The sequence below is a fragment of the Manacus vitellinus genome, unplaced genomic scaffold (assembly GCF_001715985.3).
Source record: "Manacus vitellinus isolate BGI_N305 unplaced genomic scaffold, ASM171598v3 scaffold_0_pilon, whole genome shotgun sequence".
NCBI lineage: Eukaryota > Metazoa > Chordata > Aves > Passeriformes > Pipridae > Manacus > Manacus vitellinus.
The window spans coordinates 36092804-36118552 of NW_021938789.1; the positions used below are offsets into that span (position 1 = coordinate 36092804).

Genomic DNA, 25749 nt, shown 5'->3' on the forward strand with positions numbered 1-25749 from the left:
AGATACTGACCCAGCAATCCTAGAATCATTTAGGTTGGAAAAGACCTTTACAATGATGAAGTCCAACCATTAACCCAGTACTGTTATATTCACCGTTAAATCGTGTCACCAAGCACCACATCTACAATGTCTTTTAAATGCCTTCACAGATGGTGACCCAACCACTTCCCTGGGCAGACTGCGTGAGTGCTTGACAACCATTTCTGTAAAGAAATCTTTCCTGATAGCCAATGTAAACCTCTCCAGCACAAATTGAGGCCATTTCCTCTTGTCCTATCACTTCTTACATGGAAGAGACCGATCTCCACTCTGCTACAACATCCTTTCAGGTAGCTGTAGGGAACAATAAGATCTACTTGACCCTCCTTTTCTCCAGGCTAAACAACCCCAGATTCCTCAGCTGCTCCTCATAAGACTCGCACTCCAGACCCTTCACCACCAACGTTGCCCTTCTCTGGACATGCTTCAGCACCTCGGTGTCTTTCCTGCAGTGAGGGGGCCAAAACTGAACACAGGATTCAAGGTGTGGCCTAACCAGTGCTGAGTACAGGGGGGCCATCACTGCCCTGGTCCTTCCAGCCACACTATTGCTGATCCAAGCCAGGATGACATTGGTGCCTTCTTTGGCACCTGTATCACAGAAATCATTCAGGCTGGAAAAGACCTCTGAGACTGAGTCCAATCTATGACCAAACAGACTCCACACGCTCACCTCTGTTTTATTTCTGTTTCTCTGAAGAAGACATACTCTGAGTTTACTACATATATTCATTGCATTTTAAATAAGACCAAGGAAGAAATCTTTCATAGGGGTTCTCTGAAGTCAAGAATATTCAGTAAACAAGGACAGCAACTGCAGAAATATGACACAAGCCCCCACAAAAAGGTGCATTCTGTCCAAAACTCAGAAATTCTGGTTAAAGTATTAAGGAATACAAGGTATTAATTTTACTGACAATTTGGAATACCACTAGTGGAAACACCAGATTAATCCTCATACATTTCTCTAGCAATTACTTTCTGCAGTCTTTTAGGACTTAAGCTTTATATCTGTAAGATATAGATATATATATATAAAAGATATATATATATATAGCTATAGACCACATACATTATATCTGTATAGAATAACTAGTTTTTATGATCATAAAATTTCTTGAACACCTACAGAACATAAAAGCACTCAATACAATTTCAGTAAGGTGGTCTCAGTAAAGTTGTTCTGTTTAAAAATCATGCAGTAATAGCTAAAGAAGGTGCTTTAAACTCATTTTTGTCACATGTCGTTGTACAATTAAGTCGGGCTACGCAGAAATGTACAGTAACATTGGCATAACTTTCTGTTGGTTTATATGCACTGTTTCTATCCTCTTGAGGGTCTTCAGGACAATATGCTACTATGAAAGAACTATGAATTCAATAAATGTCACTTTTATTGTCGGACTTAAAGTCTGACTCCTAGATTCACACTCTTAAAGACTACTCATAGATCTATTTCTCAGCTGTCCTTGAACAGAACTACTCTACGTTGATTACACAGACCTACAGTTGCTTAGCTAAAGCACACACAGATATTTTATAGATATGTCCAAAATCCCCACGACTTTCTGTGTAATGCATGATACCTGGATGGATGACAGCATGTCTCTTCCCTGGGAAGAGCATCCTCCTGAGCAAGCTCTGCAAGTTCCCTGCCAGTCACTGCCCTGAGTCCATCTCACCCACGTGCCCTCGGGGAGATGATCTAACACAACCTGTCCCGAAGCTACACAAAGTTAATGCCCTCCAGCATTTTCATGCTCTACCTCATGAAAGAGACTAACATTTTCATCTAAAAAAACAATAGGCATTTGAGCAGCTACTAAAAAGTTGTGCTCTTTTATTTCCTTTCCATATTTCATTTGTTTCAGGTTTTGATAGCTGGGTCAAGCTTGGCTAACCCAAACCCAATGTGTTTGGGTCTTGTGATTTGCCATGGTGATGTAATTCAGAAAACTTGGCTAAGACTGGATGGTGATATTACTGCTACTGGGCCTGAGAATTTAGTTCTAATCATGGAAATACCAAAAAAGATGAGCATTCTCTAATTCTCATCCCCTTTTGTCTCCGCACTCCACCTCCCATATATGCACTACAGCCTTAACAGAAGTGGATGTTTTTCATCCCAGATCATGTGACAAGTGAAGAATGGGGAAAAAAGCAAGACAAAACAGAATTATACAAATACAGCTTTTTGCCACACACTTGCCTACCATTGTTAGTAATTTAGAAATTAACAAACTTGTTATTTCTCGTTTCAGCTGTGGACACTCTCTGTAGTAATAACTCAGTTTTACAGAAGATTTTTTCTCTCCAATCTCCAGTTTACATGTACAACTTCTACTTTTTTATTCCCCACACTGAATTTCATTAAAGGTTGCACAACTGAATGACATAAAAGCACACAAACATGTTGGCATTAGACAAGAGCTTTTTTCAGCCATAGAAATTAACACTGAAATTCAGTTCAAGATATCCAAGAGATAACTACTCTTCTTTAAACGCTTGTCCTTTTCTAAGAATCAACACAATCAAAACCAATAGCCTACTACTAAAATGCTGCAGACTGAGAAAGTTTTTACTGATCAGAGCTTAAATCCAAAATACACATTTTCTCACTGGGGACATGCGGGAGGAAGGAGCATATATTCTATCAGGCTTTCCTTTGAAGGATTTCTTAAATTAGGACAACTTTACAATAACCTGGGGTTGGAGTTTCCTTTGTATTTTTAAAAGCAATACAAGCAGTACCTAAGTTAGTTCCACGGTCAATTGCTCAGAAATTACAGGCAATGAGAGCACAAAAACATGTACTACAGCCTGGAAATTCAGAAACACATGAGGTTTTATTATTGAATGACTTTGGACTGCAGGTCATCAAACCTTGAAATATTTTCTGCTAATTCAATATCCTTAGGGAAGAAAATAAGTAAAGTCTAAAGACATATACTACTTCCTTATGGAAAGAGTAAGCCAAACACCACTGATGCATACAGACAAATATCAAAGAGCAGGGCTGAAAAACACATACAGCCCTTGCATGAAAAATGAGGAGGAAAAAGAGGTACTGCATTTATTAGAGACCCATTCAATTCCTTAAGGGCAAAGCATCTACTGCCAAAGATTGCTCTCTGCCATCATAGCAAACATTTAAATTTTGATCTGAAAAATTTTGTTCAACTGTCAAGAGGTATAAACACCCTCTACAAATCTGCTAAAACTTTGCTTCCCAAAGAAAAAGTTAATTGGAAACTTACTGTTGGAGACATCTACAATTACTATCCTGCAGACATGAAAATAGAACTTTTTTTCTTTTGAACTACTGAGAAAATATGTATCAAATGACCAGAATAAATATTTTTTTAATGAGAAGTAGATAAAAAAAAAAAAAAAACAGAACAAACATGCGTGTCAAGCAAACCCCAACTCTGAAATTTTGCTTTGCAGGTTTTTGAGCCCTTTTATCATTAACTTCCCATCAAATGCAAGTAGTAGGATGACTGGCAAATGAAGAATAACTCAAGCTGAACTGCCACTTCTAATAACCCAGTTTCCATTTAAACAGTGAGATGGCCGTAGGGTTTGAGAATTTGTCACTACCATGTATACCCGCTGATAGTAAAGTAAATGCAGATGAGATGAGCCAATTTTAAACAACATACCCTATTTTACCCCTTTGGTCAAAAAAAAAAATCTATAGAGATACCATGAAAATTAACTACTTTTTTTTTAATGTAGGATAAAATAATTACTTTGTTTGTAAGGAATGCAGATAATTATTTTCAGCATTGCATACACGCAATAGAAACTTACCACTTTATACGTACAGCTAACAATGCAGACAAAAACAATTTTCACAATGAGAAAGTTTTGATCAAATAAACAAAGCAACAGTATTAGTTTGCATGTTAGCACTTAGGGATAAAGATTTAGCTTTTCTGCATTGAGACATTTAGTTGTGCCTCAGGGAGGTCACACACACAGGTCAATTAACAACTCCAACAGTCACAGCTATTTTAATAGATGTAGCAACCAATTCAGATTTCACTGCAAACATACCATCACTGCAAGAAAAATAAGGCTGTAATTTAACAAACAATCTAAAAAGTCCAAATATAATGCTTTTTTAAAACCTCAGCCTTCATGATCAAAATAAGAGCTTCAAGTAATAAATTCTGGTATGTTCAACAAAAAGTGACCAGGTTCCATGTTTCAAACTCATTTCGTATAGCTCATAACAGAGTGGGTTGGTTCTGGCCTGGCTATCAGTTTGCTTATCTCCCACAGTACTCAAAGAATTTTGCCAAACATGTACACTGTAAAAATTGGAATTTTGTTTTTTAGAAGAATACATCTTCAACACATAGGCTGAGTTTGAGAAACAATAAAAGGATTCCTCCAAGTTTATTATTCTAAAAATAGAACACTGAAAAAAGACTGCAGGTTCTATGGGATTTTCTTACCAGGTATATCTCAAATAGTTTATTAAAAAAAAATTGTATATTTCTGGTTTCAAAATATTGAATTTTTAATTTTTTTTAAATACAAAATATTCAGTGTTAACTTTCAGGTTTAGCCCATTAAAGATTAAATGAGAAATGTAAAACACTAGTGTAAGCACATTTTACATTAGCATCTCTATCCAGAAACTGCCAAACTGCCTATTAAATCTACTGAATAAGTCATGGGGAAAAAATGTCAAGAAGCAAGTAAATATGAATGACAGGCAAACAACCAAAGTGAAGATGAAGTCACATGAAAGGAGTGACAAAGGAAATCAGTCCAAAAGAAGTGCAAAAAGCACTTCGAGTTAACCTAGATTTCACAGTTAGTTCTGTTTGTGAATTTTCTTTTTTCAGGCACATATTTCCTGTAACTTTTGCTTGTATTAAGTATATGGTTAACTTGCAATATTGATTAATTCAGCATATAATTTAAATTTAAGTCAGTGGTTAGAATGAGCCAAAATATACTGGGTCTAAACAGAAACTAAGAGACACAAACCAACTGCCTAGAAAAGGACAAATCACCAGCACAACGGTCTCTAGCAAATTAGTCTGTAAAATGAATAAAGATTGTACTGGTCTAATTAAACTTATCTATCCACCTATAGATTTTATCTATCCACCTATGGATTTTTACCTTGTTCATTTCCCATACATAACATTACTGGGTTTCATTAGACCTTAATTTAACTTTGCTGAATTGTCAAGGCTTAGCATTAGAGTTTGTTCAATCACATCATCTTCATGATGGTCAATACAGGAAAAATTACACATATATTAAAGAAACCATACAGGTTTTTTGTATGCTTAAATATTCAAATAACACCAGATAACCCAGAAACAATATGCATTTAGAGTCTGGTTTAGAGGGCAGTAAGTAAAAATACGATAAACATTTTGTTTCAATAAATTGTTTGCATAAATGAAGCAATCGCAATTCTCAGATCTCTACAGCAAATCTGAGTTGACATTAGAACACATCCCTGCTAATTATAAACCACATTATATGTGTCAATTTGGCACCTCTAGCACGAAAAGCCAATCACTACTACTTTCACAAAACTGAAGTAAAACAAAATGACAACTAATGAGAAGACATCCCACACCCTCTAATTTTATATAAATTTAATACAACATGCACCACTGAGCAAGAGCCACTGTTAGCTCTCTCCCTGGCACCAGCAAATTTCTCCACTGTTTGATGATGAAAATGAAGTGGATCATTTATATTTACACACTGTGCACTGGGCAAGGGATTTGGCATCAATCGCTGTCCTCAACTCACTTTAAAATTAATTAATTCTTTAAATATTCTACAAAAGGAAGCAGAAATACTTACTAGTACAGAACTTCATTCGCTTCATGCCTTTCATATCTAACAGTTTCGCACATCATTCTGAAAGAGAAGAAGTCACTTGTAGTTACAATTTATATCAATGTCACAAAGACTTCACTTTCTGAAGTTACTCAGCATTTCCATGTGCCTCCACCACTAGCAGAAACTAACTATCAATTATAAGCTAAGCTGATTCATAATTTAAGAAAACAAATTGTTAAATAGAAGCATTAAAGTTATTAGTTCATCCAAGATCAGATTTGATTTAGGACATTAGATGTAACTGTTCTATAAAAAAAATTCTATAAAAATGGATAAAATTATACTGATCTCATTTTATAAAGCGATGTGATAAAGTTGTTTTATAAAAAACAATTCTGAATTTTAGAAGTGGATGGAAATATATTATATGCAACACTCATCAGAAATAAAACAATATAAAAACTGCTCCCATTTTCAAGACAGGTTCAATAGATAAAACAAGAAATTATGTTGCATGGTAAATCAATGCTTCTCATTTTGCTAAAATTGAGCAACTTGAAAATTACCATGAGATTTTAATGCTGAAATCCCAGAGGGCTCAAAGTAGAGAGAATTTCCTGCAGAGAAATCCTCTGTCTAGAGGGGAGGATTAAAGTACTTTTGCATTCACTGTCTCCCTGACAAATGTGGCATAATAGAGGGAAACTATAATAGAACTTACCACATATTAGGAAATCTAATGTTAATTTGGTGTAAAAAAAAATAAATCAATATGCCATTTCTGTCTATCGTCTTAAGGAAACAGCCCTACAAATTACTTGGGAGATAGGGGGGGAAGGGGAAGGAAACAAATCCCTCTGCCTCCCTTGGTCTTTCTATGGCTCTGAAGCAGACTGCAAACCCCAAGGCTATTTGACAGACAGACAGAGATTTGCCTAAGAGGCTCATGTGAACATTCAAACGAGTAACTATATTTAAATTTTGGAAGTAAATTTTCTTTCCTCACACAATTCATCCTCAGAATCTCAGTGTACCAATGACCAGCTGCCAGCAATGATGTCGTAAGCAGACAAAAGCACTCAAGAATTGCTGCTAAGGCAAAAACTCTCAAAAAAGTTGATTTGAGGCCTGGAAGAGTTAGTCTGGGCTTGATGTAACATTTAGAAAAGGCATTTCTTTGCCACTTCCTAGATCATTTATTTCAATAGCCAGCAGACTGCTACAAAAGCCACCTTAGCACTTACCTCTTGCAGGATTTTTATATATTAATTCAGCCCACAAAGAAATAATGCTTTTTCTGTCCAGAACTGGTAGGCTTATAGTGGTATCCTGACTATTCATAAATTGTTAACAGAAAATTGAGATTGTAATTCTGTTTTCTAATAAAATATCTATATAGGTATAGATACAAATTAGGCATCAAGTTTTATTACCACAGCCTTTCTTCCAACCCCATTATTTTAGATCTACTCTTTGGGCCATCTTTGAGAACTTTTCTTCCAGGCAATGTCTGTACTGTATATAATTAAGTATTATGTATTGCGTATCAATTTCAGCTAATGAAAAATCTTCCTGCTTCCTGGTACAGCAAAAAACTTTTTGAACCACAGAACCACCTCTTTTCAGACACTGCTCTCCACCAAAAAATTGGATCTTGTCAAAATCTTTTACAGACACTGAAAAGCTACTGTCTGCTTCTACCTCCTGAGCCCTCATCTTCTCTCTGATCCTCTGTTTTAAGAGGGAAGGGGAGTACGGACATGAAGTTACTGGTGAGAAGATACCAAAAAAAGAGTCATTGCTAGGAGTCAGATTTAAAAATTAAAATACTGCTCAAGGATAGTCCGTGTCCTACTGGTCTGAAATGATGCAAGGCAATGGGCCATCTAAGAGTAGGAGTTAGAGGAAACAATCACTTTAACAAGCAAGTTTTGTTCCCCTCTGAATTGGGATAGAAGGAAGCACATTCTTGATAAAGTCACGCAAGTTCACCACTGCCACTGAGTATTACAGCATTTTAGTCCCATTATTAGGACAGTAATAGAGGAAAAAAATGCCTCTTACAGAAGGTAGCCAAGCGTTTCAATTCTTGTGTTACAGTGGTACAGCGAGAAATTACAGTCACCAAGTGGCACAGACTAGATTGCTTCCTCAACTATTTGAAAAATTGAATTAGTTCTGGTCAATACTGGTGCCCAATTCTTGCTCAATCGCTCAAATGTGATCTTTGTCCGCTTCCTAAACAAATATAATAAATTCAATATGAGATCACCAGCAAGCCATGTGGTAAGTTATTTACTACTAGAGGCCACATTTAACACACTAGGTTTTAAAGAATCTCAGAGGTTTTTATGGCATTCCACTGCCAAAAGAAGAGTTGTATCCTAAAGGATACTATAAAAGCTTTCAGTTCAACATCTGCCAGGAGCCCAGCCTTTTCCATGTATGGTACTGTAAACAGAAGCTCTCTCTGAGGAATTCACTATGCTGGGAGAGCGAGTTCCACACATTCCTCAGCAGGAACCTCATTCTGCACAGGAAGCCAAGAAGTACATACCAACATACCACGCAACCATATGTGCACACTTTGATCTTTGTAAACAACATCGGTTCAACTCCAGCTATGCTAAACTTCATGTGCTAAAAGTCTTGCACATAATAACATAACACAAAATACTTTAGCTGAATATGACCACGGACTCCTTCCAAAGCAAAGTAATTACAGAGACTTCTTTGAAGTCAACATTCATATTGCAAAATGTGTCTTGATCATTTTGGAAGAAAGAAAACCCCGCCTTCTATTTTTTCCAAATTACAGAATATTGGCTTGGGAACGTGGGCTCACAGAATGACAAAGCAAAAGGCCAGAAATTAGAACCTAAACCAGCATTAATCAAGTCAAAGCTGCATCAGCATCTTCAGATGTGGCAAACGTTGGCATACACCAGGATGCAAAACAGCAGTTATTCACCCTCTCACCCCACAGAGCATACAGAAGATGTGCTGGCCTCCTTCTGCATTCTGTCAGCTTCACATCAATGCCTAAATACTCTTAGAAACCTCTGCTGTAAGATGCTTATGCGAGGACAACTGAAACAATTACATAAAAATCAAACAAACTCAAGTCTTTACAAAAAAAAAAAAAAAAAAAAAAAACAGGAGTTCCTGTGAAAGTTTTTACTTGAGGTCATTTGCTTCATGAAGCATTTTAGTAAAAAAAATGTGCATGACCTTTATTAGATATTTTTACTAAGTATCATTGGGTACAGCACACGCTGTACCCAATTTGTCTAAAACTTCCATGCAAAAGCAAGCACACACTGAAACAGAAGATGAATAACAGACTCCACTCTCATGATTATTATATTACATAAATGATTTCGTCTCTATATAAGCTTTCAATCAGGACTGGACCTTATACTCTGTACGTAAAGCATTTACTTCTAGTCTGAAAATTTGAAAAGAAAACAAATGCATCCACAATAGACATAAATAGGAAGGAACAAATAGAGATGTATATGCACACATACAAGGGGAAAGTGTTAGGACAATAAAGAGGGGAAGAAATGGATGCAGTGAAAGTCAGCTTTTCAGTTTGAGGTAGGGCGTATAAGAGGTAATATACAGTTAGCAAAATTACTGTTCCTTTGCTTTGTTAGTGCATTAACATATGTGTTTTTTAATGACAAAGTATCATACCTTAGCTGATGCTCTCTCAGATTCGACAAAGCTTCCATTCCATGTAAATACGAATAAACAATCTCCAAGTCCTACAAACATAAGGAAAACATTATTAGGATTCTCAGTTCGGTACAAGCTATTAAAATACCTCTTCAAAATTTTTTGAAAACATCCAAAGCTCTCCTGTTGGGGTAGTAGGAACATTTTCAGGAGGCTAAAGGCAAATTGCAGGAAAACCTTTGATTACATGTTGGAACCTGACATGGGGGAGAATCATACCACATTCACATCAAATACAGAAACCTTTCTGCTTCTGCTGTCATTATTCATTGTCTAGAAAACAAGCCTAATCCAGAATTACAAGAGAGCTACTTTGCAACTACCACTGTTCTGCTTTCCAAGGCCAATATACCCAAAACCCTTCATTTATTTCATAAAGCAAGGTCATAAGAAATAGGTCTTTTCCTGTTCAGGGGAAAAGAAAAAAGTACAAAACAGCCTAACAAAATACTCCATTGTACAGAGATATTTTAAAATTGTATCTTCTTCAAATGGAAGATGTGTCATAATCTTAGACATGAAAAAAACTGGCATGAGCAGAAAATTATTGGCATGAGATAATAGTAAAAAAAAAAAATAAAAAATGCAATCCTAGTTACATGGTAAAATGTTACTTTCACCGTTGTGGACCTCCAATACACAGCTCACAAAACATTAACAAAGAGATAAAAAGAGCATCGAAGACTAAAACTTCCTAAGATGCAACAAGGGAAACACCAGTGTCAGGCTAGAGGCTTTGCTCAATTTATATTTAAAATGACTACAGGACTTATGAGAAAACTTCAGTACAGCCCACAATCTCTAGGGTGATTTAACTTTAGATCACGGATTTCATACTGTTTCATCATCCTTTTTCTTTTCTTAAATTTGCTAGTTGAGAGACAAAGTATTATCCATTACTCACTGAAAATCAAGAGTAATGGTTCACAACCACTAGTTGAGGTTGATGAAGTTCAGAATAAACTAACACCAATACAACTCTCATAATTTACTCTAAGAAGATGTTCTCAAGTAATAGAATATAACTAAGCTAGAAATTTATGAAAGATTTGATCACTGTGAAATATTTGTGCATTTAAAACTGACCACAAAGTACAAGAAATACTTGTTTTCAGATACAATGACAGAATGCTAGATGTGGTATTTGAGCCAAGATGTTAGGACTGAAGTCACACAGAGAACTTGAATTTAAGAAAGAAAAATAAAAATAAAATCCATTTAAACACAGTAAGTGTAAAAATGTTGCTGTACTTGTTAAAACCATGGTAACATTTCAGAAAGGATACCAGGAGTTACACTCAATGGTTAAGGCTAAATAGATGTCTCTCATTCGGTATCAAACATTTTTTCTCACAATGAAAAGGCAAATGTTCAGTTTGAAAAAGAAGAAGAAACACACAAGCCAAAATACTGCAATTTCACTTCTATTCTGGTCCTTCTGTTCCCTTGCTCTCTAGAGGCCTTGGTCCTGTGAGGAGCAAAGGGCACAAAAAAGACACAAGTAATTATGCATGGTTTGGGATGGAGGGACCTTGCACAAAGAAGGCTTTGAAAAGAAAATACAGTCATTGCTTGCCTTTTTTTTTTTTTATCATTAATAAAAGTGTGTGAAAAGACATGTGTGCTGTAGTCAGTGACCTGCTCACTTGCTAGACAGGCTGAAGGTGAGTAGAAGCTCCCAGGAGCCCTGTGCAGGCAGCAGGGCAAGATGCAAGCCAGACAGTCTCCATGGCACCACTGCTGCTCATCCAGACTGTGCAGCACAAGGCACCAGCTACCATGGCAAGTTGGGAGTGGAGCACTGAGGATTAGATGCTCGTAGCAGCACATTAGATGGAAAAGAGTCTGGCCAGAAGGTGCTACTTTAACTAATTTCCTGCGAGTCTGTCTAATAACAAGATGAGACAGGAGAGTAACCTTTCTGCCACCAGCTTGCACTGAGGTTTCTCAGAAGTGGCAGAAATTTTATCTGCTGTAAAGTATTCCTAGAACAGATGTAGCTTACAGGGATCCACAGACCTAAAAGACATTTGGTTTCCAAAACTGATGGATGACACAAACCTAGTGACCCTACAAATATATAAAGCACTAATGAATGCAGGTTATGTTCCTAGAGAAATGCAGCTGAAGCGACTCAATGCAGAGGGAACTAATTAAATCATTGAAGGGAGTCAGAGAACCATAGAATGATTTGGGTTGAAAGGGACATTAAAGATCTAAACATTTAAAGATCTTTAATAAATAGGAGGGGCAAGGGGGGCAGGGGAAACCACGACTAAAAAAATCTTGGTTGCTGGCTAGAGATATCTCATCACTGAGAGAACTAAGGTGAGAGGCTTTTTTTTTCAATTTGCAAAAAAAGTAGCAAGAAAACAGTCCAGTAGCTTCAGCAGTTGGGTCGTATCAAAGTAAATAGTCATTATAACATCTCAGCTGACATGCACCGGCTGTTTCCGAAAAATGGCAAAGCGAGCTGCTGCCCATTCATTAAGCTGTATCTTTCCAGAGGGTGTCTGTCAGGTAACAGCTCCCTCTAGCACCAAAGGTTTGGCATTGAAATTGAAGTAAAAAATAACCAGGAACACTCCTTTCAATCAACTTCTCCATAACAGTGCAAGGTAGGGAAAACTGCAGTAGAGTCAAAACAGCAAATATATATCCATATATCGTCAGAAGGCACTGCATGCTTCCAATCAGTCTGCAGCATTAAAGAGCAGGAAAGCAATTTAAGAAAAAATAAAATCAGAATATCGAGTTATTGTCATTAGGACACCTCGGTTTTCCATTTATCTCAGAAAAAAATATGCTTTGTTTACTTAGCAAAAATACTCAACATCAAACACAGACAGCTGCTTTAACTTCTTAATTAAAAGTGAACTGACAGAATTCAAGAGTCCTTCAAAAATATTTGTGCCAAGTGTTGTAATGTCCTAAGTAGATTCTAAATGCCTGAAGGTCATTTCACAAAAAAACACACATACATAAAATTCGGCACGTAAGCTATGAAAGTTTTTGATTTTTATATCCTAGACACTTGACAAAAGCTAAACGTCTAAAACTCTCAGGCAAAGAACTTTGTCTTTCAAGGATGTAACCTGCCTATGTGATTTATGCCGGCTAGTTGAGCAAAACCCTTAAAGCAGCAGCTAAATTCAGCCCCACTGTGACTTAGACAAACATTCCTGCTAGCTCACAGTGTCCCTGAAACCTGCCTCTAGCAGGATATATAAAAACAGGCAGGTGACAGCAGCAGGCTGATACTGTTTTGGATGCCGCTTTTACAAGCCACGTACTCAAATGACCACAAGGTGGCAGACCGAACCTCAGAGAAAGTCATTCTCTACAGTTTCTCCCCTCATTTTTTTAAAATATAACTTTATAAGAGTTTTAAAATGCCAAGAGGAGCAAAGATAATCATCTCCACTACAACTGGCTGAATATTCTGCTACAGTAAAGACTACTTACACAAAAGCACACAGGATCTACCAACATTCTGCTTTCTAGTTCTATCCAGCCAGCAGAATTGAAAGGAAAAAATAAACCAGCAAAAGCCATGCAAGGGTTCAGCTGATCTTGCTACAAGAATCAAGTTCTATACAAAGATTGAGGCAACAGTTTGAAAAAACAACTCAATGCAAACTCCAAAACCAAAACGAATAGCACAAATTAGTACAGCTTTTAAAGCAAGGTTTTATTTAAATGAAAGATAAAAGACTTCATGAAATATAACCTCCACTTAAATCTGTACTGCAGCCAAAGTCACATGCTTTGGTTGCTGTGCGTGGAGTAGCACAAAATTTGCTTAATTCAGTGTCATTTCTTAATTTGCTTGTTTCCGTGGTGTCAGATGGCTCACTTTAAAGTTCTGACTGTACTTTGAAACAAAACAGAGACTCAAGTTTTAACACAGCTCAACTTCAATTAGATCGGTAGAAACATATTGGTCTGCAACCTTACCTCTCCTCTCCATTCTAATAAAAGTCTGCATATGTTTATGCCCAGTCATTTCTATTCATTTGATTTGTGCTTCAAACCTATTTGGCAAAAAAAACAGAATGCCAGGCCCAAATTCATACTAGCTAAAGGAAGAAATTTTTACTTTAGTAAGATAATAGAGATGTGAAAAATTTCTATTTTGGACTGAAAAACTTAAAACCTCTCTAAAAATAGTAAGCTTACACTGGCTTCAGTCTTGGTTTGCATGAAGGTGTGAACCTACAGGCCCAACTCAATTATTCATCCTTGCCACAGTTAAGCAAAATGCTGAGAAATTCATTGCTCTGTGAGTAAGAAATCCACTCATTTCTGTGAAGTGGCAAATAAGACAGCAGCTTTCATCTTTTAATAGTTTGGTTTCTTTTTATATCAAAGGGCAAAAATAAAACGCAAGCTAATTCCTTAATTCATTGTCTTGAAGGCAACCGCTCATGCAGCAGGGAAAAGGTAGGACCTCAAAGTCTTCGATGGGTTTAAACAGACCATGAAACTGCTCACAAAAAGAGAGGCATTTGTCATTTCTATATGGTTGACTAAACACTTATTTTAGCTCAAAGTGGGAACTCCCCAAATTGTGATGTCCTAACAAGGCAGCAATGCCAAGTTTTTTCCTTCTTCTTGAGCAATGAAGCCACAATCCAAACCCAAGTTGCTGAAGTCCTGTCTATCTTTCCTTGCAGTGATAGGATCCTGTCTTTTTCCCTTTTCTTCACACACCCAGCACCTGAAACCATTTGACTCTCAGCCACTCAGGTAGCTATACCAAGCACTTATATTTTCTTTTTTTCTTCTAGCATTGATTTAGCACTGGTCTGTCTGCCTGCCTATACTGGCTCACTGAGGCCAAAGCAGTGCCAGCATCACCAAAATAAGACTGGACTACAGCAGCATCAACCCCATCTAGCTTAAACAAAAATTTCCATGTCCACAGAAGAGACATGGCCACTCCCAAGTATGTTTGTTCACATCTGGTTCACACTAAAATGCCAGGCTCTCACTAACAGCAGCTCAGAAGATGACACAAGTTACTGCCTCCAGAGTCAGCAAGCCCTGCAGGCAAGGCAGGGCAGTGTTGGGGGAGTATGTCAGTTACCCCAGCCAAAACCCTCTCTGAAGGCAAGACCTAAGGGTGACTAAATGGTTACCTAAGGGTGAGATCACATTTGCAAACACTAACCTGCCAAAAGACAGGAACAAAACCACAATAACTGACCTACACTGTGACACAAAAGTCCAGTATGGATGATATCAAAATCATTGCCATACACACATCAAGATGAAAACTTCATCTTCACCTCCAATGTCCCAGCAGTGGGAAAAACCTGAACAGATTCCTAACTGCTGTGCAGGAGCATGCCCAGGTACATATGCACTTATCACTGAGCCATACCAAGACAAATTTGCTGAAGAGATTAAAATGAAGTGTTTGTCACATGCTACAAATTTTTTACATTCTTTTTCTTACATCAGGACCTTCAAATACAGGTGGGAGTGGGAGCTGCCACACAGGAAGCCTGCCAGGATACAACCTATTACACTACCAATTTAAGATAAATTGTTCTTTTTAATTTCACTGTAAGGTACAACAACATATCTCTGCAAGCCATTCTTACTATTGTACATAGAGATCTGTGGCTTAGAAAAACGCTAAAGCCAAAGTTACTGGAAACAACTTTTTAACTTGATACTGACTTGGCAGCTACACAGAAAGAAAAGAAATATTTAAGTGAAATTATATATGTTTAATGGCCCAAATCGGTACTTCCGTGAATGAAATCCCATGGGCCACATTTTAAGGATAAATACAGGTTATGTACTTTACTTTTGAAAAATCTACCTGAAACAACCACTTTCCTTTATAGGAGCCTATTCTGAAACTGCAAGCTATCAAGACTAATGAAACTCCCAAATGTAGGAAAAAAGAGTGCCTTCTTAATACATTCAGTGTTTAAGCATAATCTAGAGTGCAAAGTTTGGTCTATCAGTTTCGTATAACAGTCAATTAGCACTCCCTTTTGTCAAACTTGACATTTTTAATACTGCAGGCTGATTCTTCAAACAGAAAACCTACAGAAGTGGGTGATGCTACCTTTTCAATGATCTCACAGTAGGGTTGAAGAAGTTCCTACCCTTTTTATCAACCAGTTTTAAGCACACTTTCAAATCCTATTTGTCCTTATCTACACCTGTGGAGCTTCTGTTTTCCTGCCAAGAGCAAACCAGACCTATCCAGTCACCATTCAGCATAGTACAGCCCTCCCCTTACCAAGGAGCAGCACCATTAGCTCCCAGACCAGCTGCAAGAATGGAAACTCATTGTTCACAACACAGACACAGGGCACTCAGCTCAGCAGAACTGCTCTGACAAGTACCATCCACCACATCACACTGCCATTATAATTTCTTCCTTTTCTTTTGCTTGGCATATGAAAAATGTAGTGGAGGGATGAGAAGCAAAAACGAGATGCATTGTACACAGGTGCAAAGCCAGGTACACGGGTAAGAAGACAACCTATTGTAGTAGAGTAGCTCTGCTGTCCCCAGTTTGTCAGCCACCGCAGGTAGCCTAGTCCACCTTTCCATAACTGCCCATTTCAGGCAACAGCCTGATTTACCTCAAAACCACAGCTCTCCAAGACAATTATTAGACAATTTGAAACTGAAGAGCGTCTAAAAACAAATACCTTCTTACTCATGCCCCAAACAGCTGACTGGGATTTCAAAACAACTTTGAAATTTAGAGGTCTGTTAGAGTCATCAAATGCCAAATTAGTTATCTGAACCGCAGCCAAACGCGTTAGTGGCCGATCAAGTTCTGAAAAATGTTACCATGTTGAACCTGTATGCATTTGTCTCATGCATTATATTTCAGGAAATTCATGACAGAACATCACTCCACAGCAATCAGGCATGATTAAGCTTGAGAATTGGCCTTCATCAGAAGAGCAGCTTACAGGCCATCAAGCCTACCCAAGTCTTCACTTCCTCTAGGCAGTAGGAAAGGAATATTGTAGTCATCTTGTTAAGACTCGCTGGCACACAAAAATTGCTATTTTTAGCTCCACCATGGGGAGGGTGGGGACATTTGTTATGGGTTGTGGGTGGGATTTTAAACTGAACTAGAAACAGGATGAACAGGCAATTTTAATCTGAAACTGCAGCACCCACACATTAAGCTAATCAGGAGCAACTCCAAAACCTCATAGAGAAAAAGGAGAAATCCCATTTTCCTGGTTTGTCTCAACTGGGAGTTGTCCAAGTACAGAACAAAAATATGCTTCTCCAAAGAGTTAACTGCATTACTGCTTCAATGTCAGAGATTGGAGAAACACCATAGGATCATAGTAAAATAGTTGCAGAGAAATAAGTTGTTTCAATGGAGTCTTGAAATCAGCCTTCCTGTCTTTCAAATATACTTTCAAATTCTTTTGTGAATTATTTTCTTTTTAAAGAGCTTCCCTCAAAATATAATTTCATTACATATATTCATTTTTGCATTTTAGAATTTTTCCTAATTGGAAGTGAACAACAATGAGTTGGAAGGTGCAATGACCCATCCACACTACCTGACTTTTAACACTGTCTCAAGAGTAGTACACTTGAGTCAACCTATTCTGCTGTTCATAAGTTTTTAGCAGAACAAAGCAAAAAAAAATTAAGACACTCATTATTATAATCATCCCATAAGAAGGGGATGAACGTGGAAAGGGTAGATGGGAAATTAAAGCCTGCCATGTCATAGAAGTCCACAAACAAACTAATGAGCATATGAAATTACAAGGTAGTGCAATGCCTTTCTTTTCTGCTTTCCAGACTCTCAGAAGTCAGACAATTGAATGCTTAACACAAAAACTGATATTCTGTAGTCAAAAATCCAAATGCTGGCTGCATGTCCAAATGCAAACAAAATGGTTTCACTACAAAAAAAATCTCCTACTGGCTGCACATTTCACAATTATGAAAGGCACTTCAGTTATTTACCATTAAAAATATAGGTAATTGCCTTTTTGCACCTTTTCAATATTTACAGCCAACAGCTGGAGGCTTGTATCATATCTGTTCATTTGCACATTCATTGTACAAATATTCATATCTTTTGTTGGAGAGTTATGCCAGTTCCTACAGAGGTTTCCTTTATTTTTTTTTTAATGCTAAGAAGAGTCTCTAATTCTTTTGAGCCAGGGTTATTTTTCCCACATTTTTCATTAGCTTTATGACATAAGACCAAATATCCTACTAAAAGAAAATCAATCTTGCACTAACAAATGTATCAGCTACTAATACAGTGGTGCTTATTTTTAAACAACTACTTGTAGCAGACAAAATAAGGAACAAAGAATAAAACAGGGGAAAATGAAAGTGATACACAAATGTCCTGGAGCAAACAGCGAAAAATTCTTACTCGGTACCAAGTTGTGATGGCAGAAGCATTTTACAGGACCTCAGCCTAGAGAGTAACATCAGAAAGAGTAAACAAGGTGGCCAGGAAAAGGAGACCACAGTATATCAGGTAAGGTTGCCTTCCAAAAATAGGGTGAGTAGTTAGCTGTGCCTAGAGGATTCCTCGAGAGCTGTGAGGGCAAGATTAAGGTATGACAATTCTCAGATAGTTTTCCTGTTTTGTTTTGTTTTTGTTTTTTTTTAGAATGTTTAATTAGTCTACAGATTTCAAAGCAAACAAACCATAAATTCAGTAACAGGATAAGGCATCAATGTTCCTGAGGTAATGAAGGGGTAACCCAGTAAGCCACCTCTGCACAAATCATCTGTGATCATCTGTCTGCATCTGAAGCTCTAACAGTTCTGACTGCTTGTATTTCATCTAACTTCTCGGATATAATTGTATTATACCTTGCTTTTAAAGCAAGACCTTGAAACAGACATCCTTGTGCTGTTGGGAGGGTGCAGCCCAGCAATGAATTGGGCATTTCAGCACTGTCCCAAGTGCTGAATGTCATCATGCTCCACCCTCTGCTTTATGCACTTTTTCCCTTTGTCAACCAAAACTAAACCCCAAAACTACCCAGAATGTTTGACCCCACTTTCTGGTCAAAAAAAAATCAGTTCCCAGACACAATTCAATCCCAACCTAGCTAGCAATACCCTGATTTACAGAACCACGTGGAGGTATCAGAGACGTCTCCACTTTTGTAAACTGGGATTTTCTAGAAGCCCCTGATGCCAGAGGAGTCCCTGACCATCCCTCCAGAGGTTACTTGTCACAAACAGTCACCACTGAGCCAGGGTTGAGCAGATGAGGAGCTCCACATTGCAGCTCCTGGCTTATTACCATGACAACTCACATCCAGAAACAAAAGGAACCAGCACGCGTTGGAAGCTGAGCTCTGCCAGATCTTACTACAGAAATATCTCAGTAGTACTATAATCAACAGAAAATACAGTGACTTGTTTTCTGTGGCTGGCTTACAATCATTTTATACTGCTGGCTTATAACCAACCAAAGCAAAAACACAAAACAAAAAAATAAAGTTCATCTTTCCAACCACCAAGGCAACAGCCCGTATTTGCTGAAGTAAAACTGCACCACTTCTTTTTGCTTTCAACAGTTTTGGAGGGGGGGTTAGGAGGAATAATGTTGCTCAGTTTCTTCATATTTATGAATAAAGGTAGATACAATAAAACCATAAGGAAGGGAGAGAAAATATTATACCATAACTAATTCCAAAGGTTAATACCCCAATATATATATTTTATATTCATGTGCTTAAAGAAAGCATTAAGATTCATTTAGGTAGATACAATTTTCCCAACAGTTAAACACACAAGATGATTTTTTTGAGCAGCTGAATTTCTAGCATATTTCTGAGCATTTCTTCCAACAGATATTAATTTTATTTGAAACAACAACAGTAGGTCACATGAAAATTATTCCCAGACTATCAGGCAAATGATCATACAGAAGAACGTATTTGCATGTCAAATCATTCCTCACCCAAAAATTCATCTCAAACGCTGCTGGTGGTCACATGCTCCTAGTGCTGGGATTACTTCTCTTTCAAAAAGGAGTCAAACAGAAAAATCTCCAAGCCTGAATTTATTTATTAGCTCCAGTATTTCCTGAAACAGAGTGCATTTAATAACTCCAAATTAATATCTTTTGAGTTTGTTTTTTTGTTTGTTTAGGTTTTGTTGTAGTGGGTTTTTTTTTTACTTGCTATGAGCAATGGTAGGATTCTGAAGGCAACACAAAAGTTTGGGATTTGTTTTTTTAAATACTACTTGAGGATGAATCAATTTCCATATTTCAGATGGGCTTATTGGGGACGCTGCTCTGATCTGACTTCAGTTTTTTGCACTCTAAGAAGCAGAACAGCAACCACCTAAGAAATTTGCACATCAAATGGGCAAACATCCAGAGTTCAAGCTTCTGTAGGATCATGGTGGTAGCAAAACACAGCCCTTCTCAGGTTACCACCCTGCAACCTAAATGTAGCTCTGAGGACCATAAAACTGGAGGGAAAAAACAAGCAAGTCCTTCCATTACTGAATGGGTTGGCCTTTCTCTTGGGCACTGGGGGAGCATCTGACACCTTAGTGGGCAAACCCCACCTGCCAAAGCTGCCTCCTCTGTGGCTCAGGCTAATGCTCTGACTCTTTAATGGTCCAAGTCCAACAAGCAGAAGTCATGTACACACCCACAGCCAGCCCACATGACGAAGGGCATGTGGGACCACCCTGGCTGGGTGGCAAAGCAGACAGATGAGCTGGGTTCAGCCCATCTGCTCTGCCTATTAAGGTGAAGTGACACAGAGCAGCTTCAACTTAAGTAACAGACCACTGCCCTTACAAGAAAGGACTTGAGTGTCTTGATTCAGTCTTACCTGGCAGTACATCCACAAAGGAAAACCACCAGGAAGAGCACACAAGTTTAAAGAATACAAGAGAAGTCACACGGCGAAACTTTGCTGGAATGCTCTGCCAGCCCCTGAAAATCCCTTCAGGAGGGAACAAGCCATTCAACTGGTTTGGCTGTACTGTTAAACCATAGGAGTAAATCTGGAAACACCCTTCTCTACTATTTGTCATTAGCAGCTCTGGATAGCTCCTTCTCAGCACTCTGAAATCCTTTTTATCTCATCACACCTGCTGAAGCCATCCATCAGATCTAATTCCAGTTCCACGCATCAGACAGCTCAACACCAAGACCCAACACCTATATTGTTTGTCAAATTGCCAACTGCATACCTTAAAACACTGCATTTGTATCACAAGTTACAGAGTTGGTCATACGGACATGATTTTCACTCAGTATCACACACACGAGCATGTGAAGTTGAGGCTAGAAGCTGTGAATAAAACTGATCTGACACTGACTCCATTTCCTACTTGGCTGGTTCTGTATTTTTTGTTCAGTAACTTTACCAATAACCATAAAGAGATAGAGATACTGCCAGTTATTTCTTTGTGACCAGGGGCTTGCTAGTTAAGAACACAAGGCATCACAATAGCAGTGACAGCTCACAGCTGGCCTACAAACTGTCTACTGAACTAGAGTTTAATTTCTAATAACTAGGAGTGAGATATCTGGCTGTCATGTCACAACTGACTTCTACTTTTTTTTTTACTGATATTCAAGAATGTCCCTCCATTTGTTATCCTGGTTCCTCCCTGCTACCAGCCCCAACAAGGACGGACATTTACAAGTTAGCAGGTGGTACAGTTGCCAGAGGACCAACAGCAAGTGTTGGGAGATTGAGAAACCAAACACATCAACACATGAAAAACCCGTCCACAGGACAATGTCAGGCAGTCTCTCAGAATCTTAATCCAACCTGTATTAAAGAGAAACAGGTTTTTCTATAGTCTTTCCAGAGTAGGACCATATGTCACATGCTTTGCTCAGTGCAAGTTAAGAAAGAGTTAGAGATATAACATTGCATTCCTCATGTATAATAAAATACATACCATTGGTTTCATAAGAGAGTATTTTTGCCTAGATCTTAAGCATCACTGTTGATAAACTTTTAAAGCAATTCTTAATATGGGAAAACCTACCAGTTGATGTGCAAACTAATTTAAACTAAGCATATGACAGCCATCAATTTACCAAACCTTAACAAGATACTGATTATCAACTCATGAGCAAACATTTTTTCTTAAACACTGAATGCATACCTTCACAGCAGCTTAAAATCATGTGTTGTCTCCAAATTCAGACACGAAAAGTATGCACATTTCTCATCAGAGATTACTGCTTATCTTCTGAGTTAGTAACTTCCTGCTGAGTCTGACAACTCACTTTTAACATTAAAAGCAACTCCAAAAAGAACTCAGGTAAAGAATGGCAGTGAAATATCACATCCCTCACAAAAGCACCCAGGTGGACAATAGGTGCAATCCCTGCCATCAGAGTGTCACTTTCAGTGTCCCACAGAAGCCCTTGCAATTAGAAACCCAACTCTAAGCAGGTTTAAACACCACACCAGTATCTAAGCATTCCTAAGATTGTACTAATATGACCACTGTTAATCAGTTGCTTGCACAGTCCTCAAATGTCCTAGAACATGGAAGAGACAACACCTTTCCACTTCTTTTTCCTAGTATGACACAAGAATATAGGAGCAACAAACATGATTTTAAACAGCAGTGGATGTTTCTTAAAGATACAATGGCCTATAGTGATGTTTGATGAAAAAAAAAAAAGGGAGACCCATGCAGAAGCACTGCCACCTCCTCCAGGAGCCAGCCAGGTGGTAGCCAGGAGCTTCCAGCAGCATCTGTTGGGACATGTGGATGCACACTACACGTATCAGTGCTCCTAAGCTTTACGCAAAGAGGTAGAGGGATCATTAATGACAGTATGACTAAAACAAGAAGACTCCTAGAAAAGCTGGTAATGGTGACTGAGGTCAACTGGCTCCTGAGCTGCAGAGGGCTGGGAGGGTGAGGCACCAGGACACCACACCTGTGCTGTTCAGCACAAGGAACAGGCAGGCTTGCTATTAGCTCTGGTCTCCAGTGGCTGTCTGCTGGTACCAATAGGGCTAATCACTGTTTCTGCTCTCCAACGCCACTGGGAAGGGCTCATTAAGTCAGGAGTCAGGCAATACCCACAACAGTCTCCACTACATTTAGACGGCATTTCTCTGCTGGTGAAATAACCCACAGTAACTCTGGAGAGTGAGATGCAGAAGGTAGATCCCCAGGAAATTGTCTCAGGAGCAACAGAACTGGATCAAAACTAGCTCTGTGGAAATCCAAGGTGTCTCTGCATCCTGCTCACTGCCCTCAGGTCTAGAAATAAAGCCCAGTAGTTACACTATCCCTGCATCATCCCTAGGTTTCCTCAGAGTGTGCCTGCAGGACCTGACCTCTCTTTGAAAGATCATCACAGCGAGGGTGATCCAGATAACAACCAACAGGGAAGCCTGTAAGGGTTGAGACTTTTTCCTTTTAAAACAACATTCTAAGTTACATTTAACACAGATCATGATTATTATTTCTAGTGTCCAACACAAAGAGTGGCTTGTGTGTCAGATTTTATCTATTTAATCTACAAGTGGTCAGTAGTCTCAGTAAATTGTCCAGTTCGAAAAACAGTAATCAGACTGTAAACTTTTCATCCACAACACAATACAACTAAAGTGTTTTCAGATTATAAAGTCATTGTTTCTACATACAAGACCCATGCATTACAGCTGAGGGTTTCTGACAACATCAGGTTCTACCTTGTCACATTAACCCCTCCATCTTACCTCTCTCAGCAGTATTTTTAACCCATTTCAAAAGTTTGACTTTTTCAAAAAGATCTGAGGGTTTTTGCTCCTTTGTGAACCTATCAATTGCTGTAGACTGGCAAATACATATGCTTTTTTCTTCATTCTTAGTTCAAAGAAATTAATTCATTACATTTCTACTGCATTCCCTTCTACAGTTTCACTAATACCAGCATTTAGCCCCGGCTGGGAGACACAGGATTGCTGGTCAGCAGAGAAATGAATCAGAGGTCTCGAAGCAGTTGCTAGAGGAAAAACAGCCCTAAAAGAACCTACCAGGGGAGGAAAGAACTTGTCACCTCCCTTGGCAGTCTCAGATACTAGAAAAAGTCTGAATGAATGCAGCAGCCGCTCCAAGACCCCACACATTTAATGGTGAGCCAAATCCTGCAAAATCTGGTAAAAGTTCTACGTAGTTTCCAGCTGCACTTTTAACTAAAGCTTTTTGGCACTTGTGAAGTTACAAGAAGCAGCCAAGCACTCTAGAACAAGAGCATAAGCTGGCTGCATACATGAAAACAGTCAGCAACGCAATAATCTTCTTGAAAATTTTGTAAATACTTTAAGTCTGTTCTCAAATAGGGGACCTTGCAACTTCCTTTCCTTCTTTGAGTGCAGAACACCAAGACTGCACTGCTTGTGTTTTATATTTATCCTCCCTCAATTGAACAGACTAAAAATAAGGCAAGATTTGGCTGTGGGTCACTGTCACAAGCAACAGATTTCAGCTATCTGTAATTTGATTCCACCATGGCCAAATACTAATTGGTCACTTACATGCACTGGCACTAAACTTGTCTTGCATGCAGCTTGGGGAAACCTACACTCACAAGTGCCCTGCTAAACTGAAATTCTGCCCCAGAGGATTGGGAAGACCTTTTCGCAAGCTCCCAGAGACTGTTTTACAATTGCAAGCTATTTACTGACGCAGCACATGTACTGTGTGCTCCCTTCCGCCAGCTCTGCTCGGGTGGGTAACTGTACAGATGAAAGACCACGCTGACAGACAAAGACAGTTGCTCCTCAAGTTTCCACACCGAGTTTTGCCAGAGGAGATTTCCCAATGTTACAGTGATGATTTAGCTGGCTCTGAACGGTTGTCTCACCCAGGGGTCAAGTTCTGCACTTTTGTGCCAATGACTTGCACTTCCCTTTTCCCTTTGTGCTGCCCTCCCCCTTCTTTTTTTTAAGACTTACAAGGTAATTTAAAAGTCAAGAACAGCAAATTCCTTGGTTTGTGTTTTGATGCTTTTGGTTTAGGGCAAGGGTTTAAGCATTTAAAACTCCATTTTCATTTCAGAGTATCGCAAAATCATAAATTTCTACCCAAATAACCTGAAATTACAGAGCACTTTCCTTCCAAGGATATCTTAATTTTCTTTCCAATGGCACATGAAAAGACTCTAACCTCAAGATTTAATGCAAGAACACATACTCTCTGAAATTATTAATTTGCACTGTGAACTTACAGAAGGTACAAGCTGAGTAAGAAGTAAGAGGGTGGCTACTTGAGATTAGCTATTTACTAGGTTAAGATTACAGTCACACACAGGACACATGGAGCACAGTTAGCCACAAAATATGTGAAAAGACCATTTGCCCTTCAGTGAACCAGCTGATAATTCCAGGCAGTTTAGGGTCAACAACATATCCTTAACTGTATCATGAGGATGCTGGGGGTGTCAGGCAAGGTGTTCCTTTGGCATTTGGGAGAATGGTCACAACAGTGAGGGTGCAGGGAGGTGACAGGACAATGCTACACTCAGGCTACTGCAAGAAAGCCAGGTTAACTTTGCTCTGTGCTTTCTGGAACTGGTTTTCTGGAGTTACTTTGAAGTGCTTTGGGAATTAATTACATCATTTTTATATTTTAAACATTGGAATAAAGGATTTTCTGAGTAGCAATGTTGTATAATAGATCCTTAAACATTTCTCCTTTTGAGACTTTGGCAATAGCTTTTGGCATTGGTATGCCCTCACTTCATAACTATGGGAATTTATCTAAGGCCAACTGGTCTTATTTTTGCTGTGATTTAGAATTCTCAAGGGTCAGGGTAAGAGAAACAAATACTGCCTTTGTACACAACCTGTATATATCTCAATTTTCATCACTTACAAGCCCATTGGCTAGTTTTAAACTTACTTGATAGCTGGAAAGGTTTACAACAGAGAGAAATAACAAAGAAATGCAAATTAACTGGAAGCAACACGATTAAGGGCTGAGAAGCACAAGGAAGGCACAAGTTGGGAACAAACAAACACTTGGAAACAAATATTTACACAGATTCTTACACTCACAGAATAACTCTTTAAAAATGTAATTAAAAAAAAAAACCTGTCAAGTACTTCATACCAACACAAGTGACCTGAAACATCAGCTTTTCCAGGCTTCCTAAATTAAAGTTAATATTTA

The 25749-nt window shown here is 38.4% G+C and overlaps 1 protein-coding gene across 1 annotated transcript in view; it reads right to left on the reverse strand.

The window, feature by feature from the left end:
- Positions 1 to 25749, reverse strand: part of LOC115307424 — a 95050-nt gene that overhangs the window by 34173 nt on the left and 35128 nt on the right. Inside the window, exons 2-3 of the mRNA XM_029959464.1 lie at positions 9562 to 9632; positions 5884 to 5940 (exon numbers count right to left, since the gene is read on the reverse strand). Of these exons, the coding sequence (XP_029815324.1) occupies positions 5884 to 5940; positions 9562 to 9632 (128 nt within the window). The remainder of the gene's footprint in view (positions 1 to 5883; positions 5941 to 9561; positions 9633 to 25749) is intronic.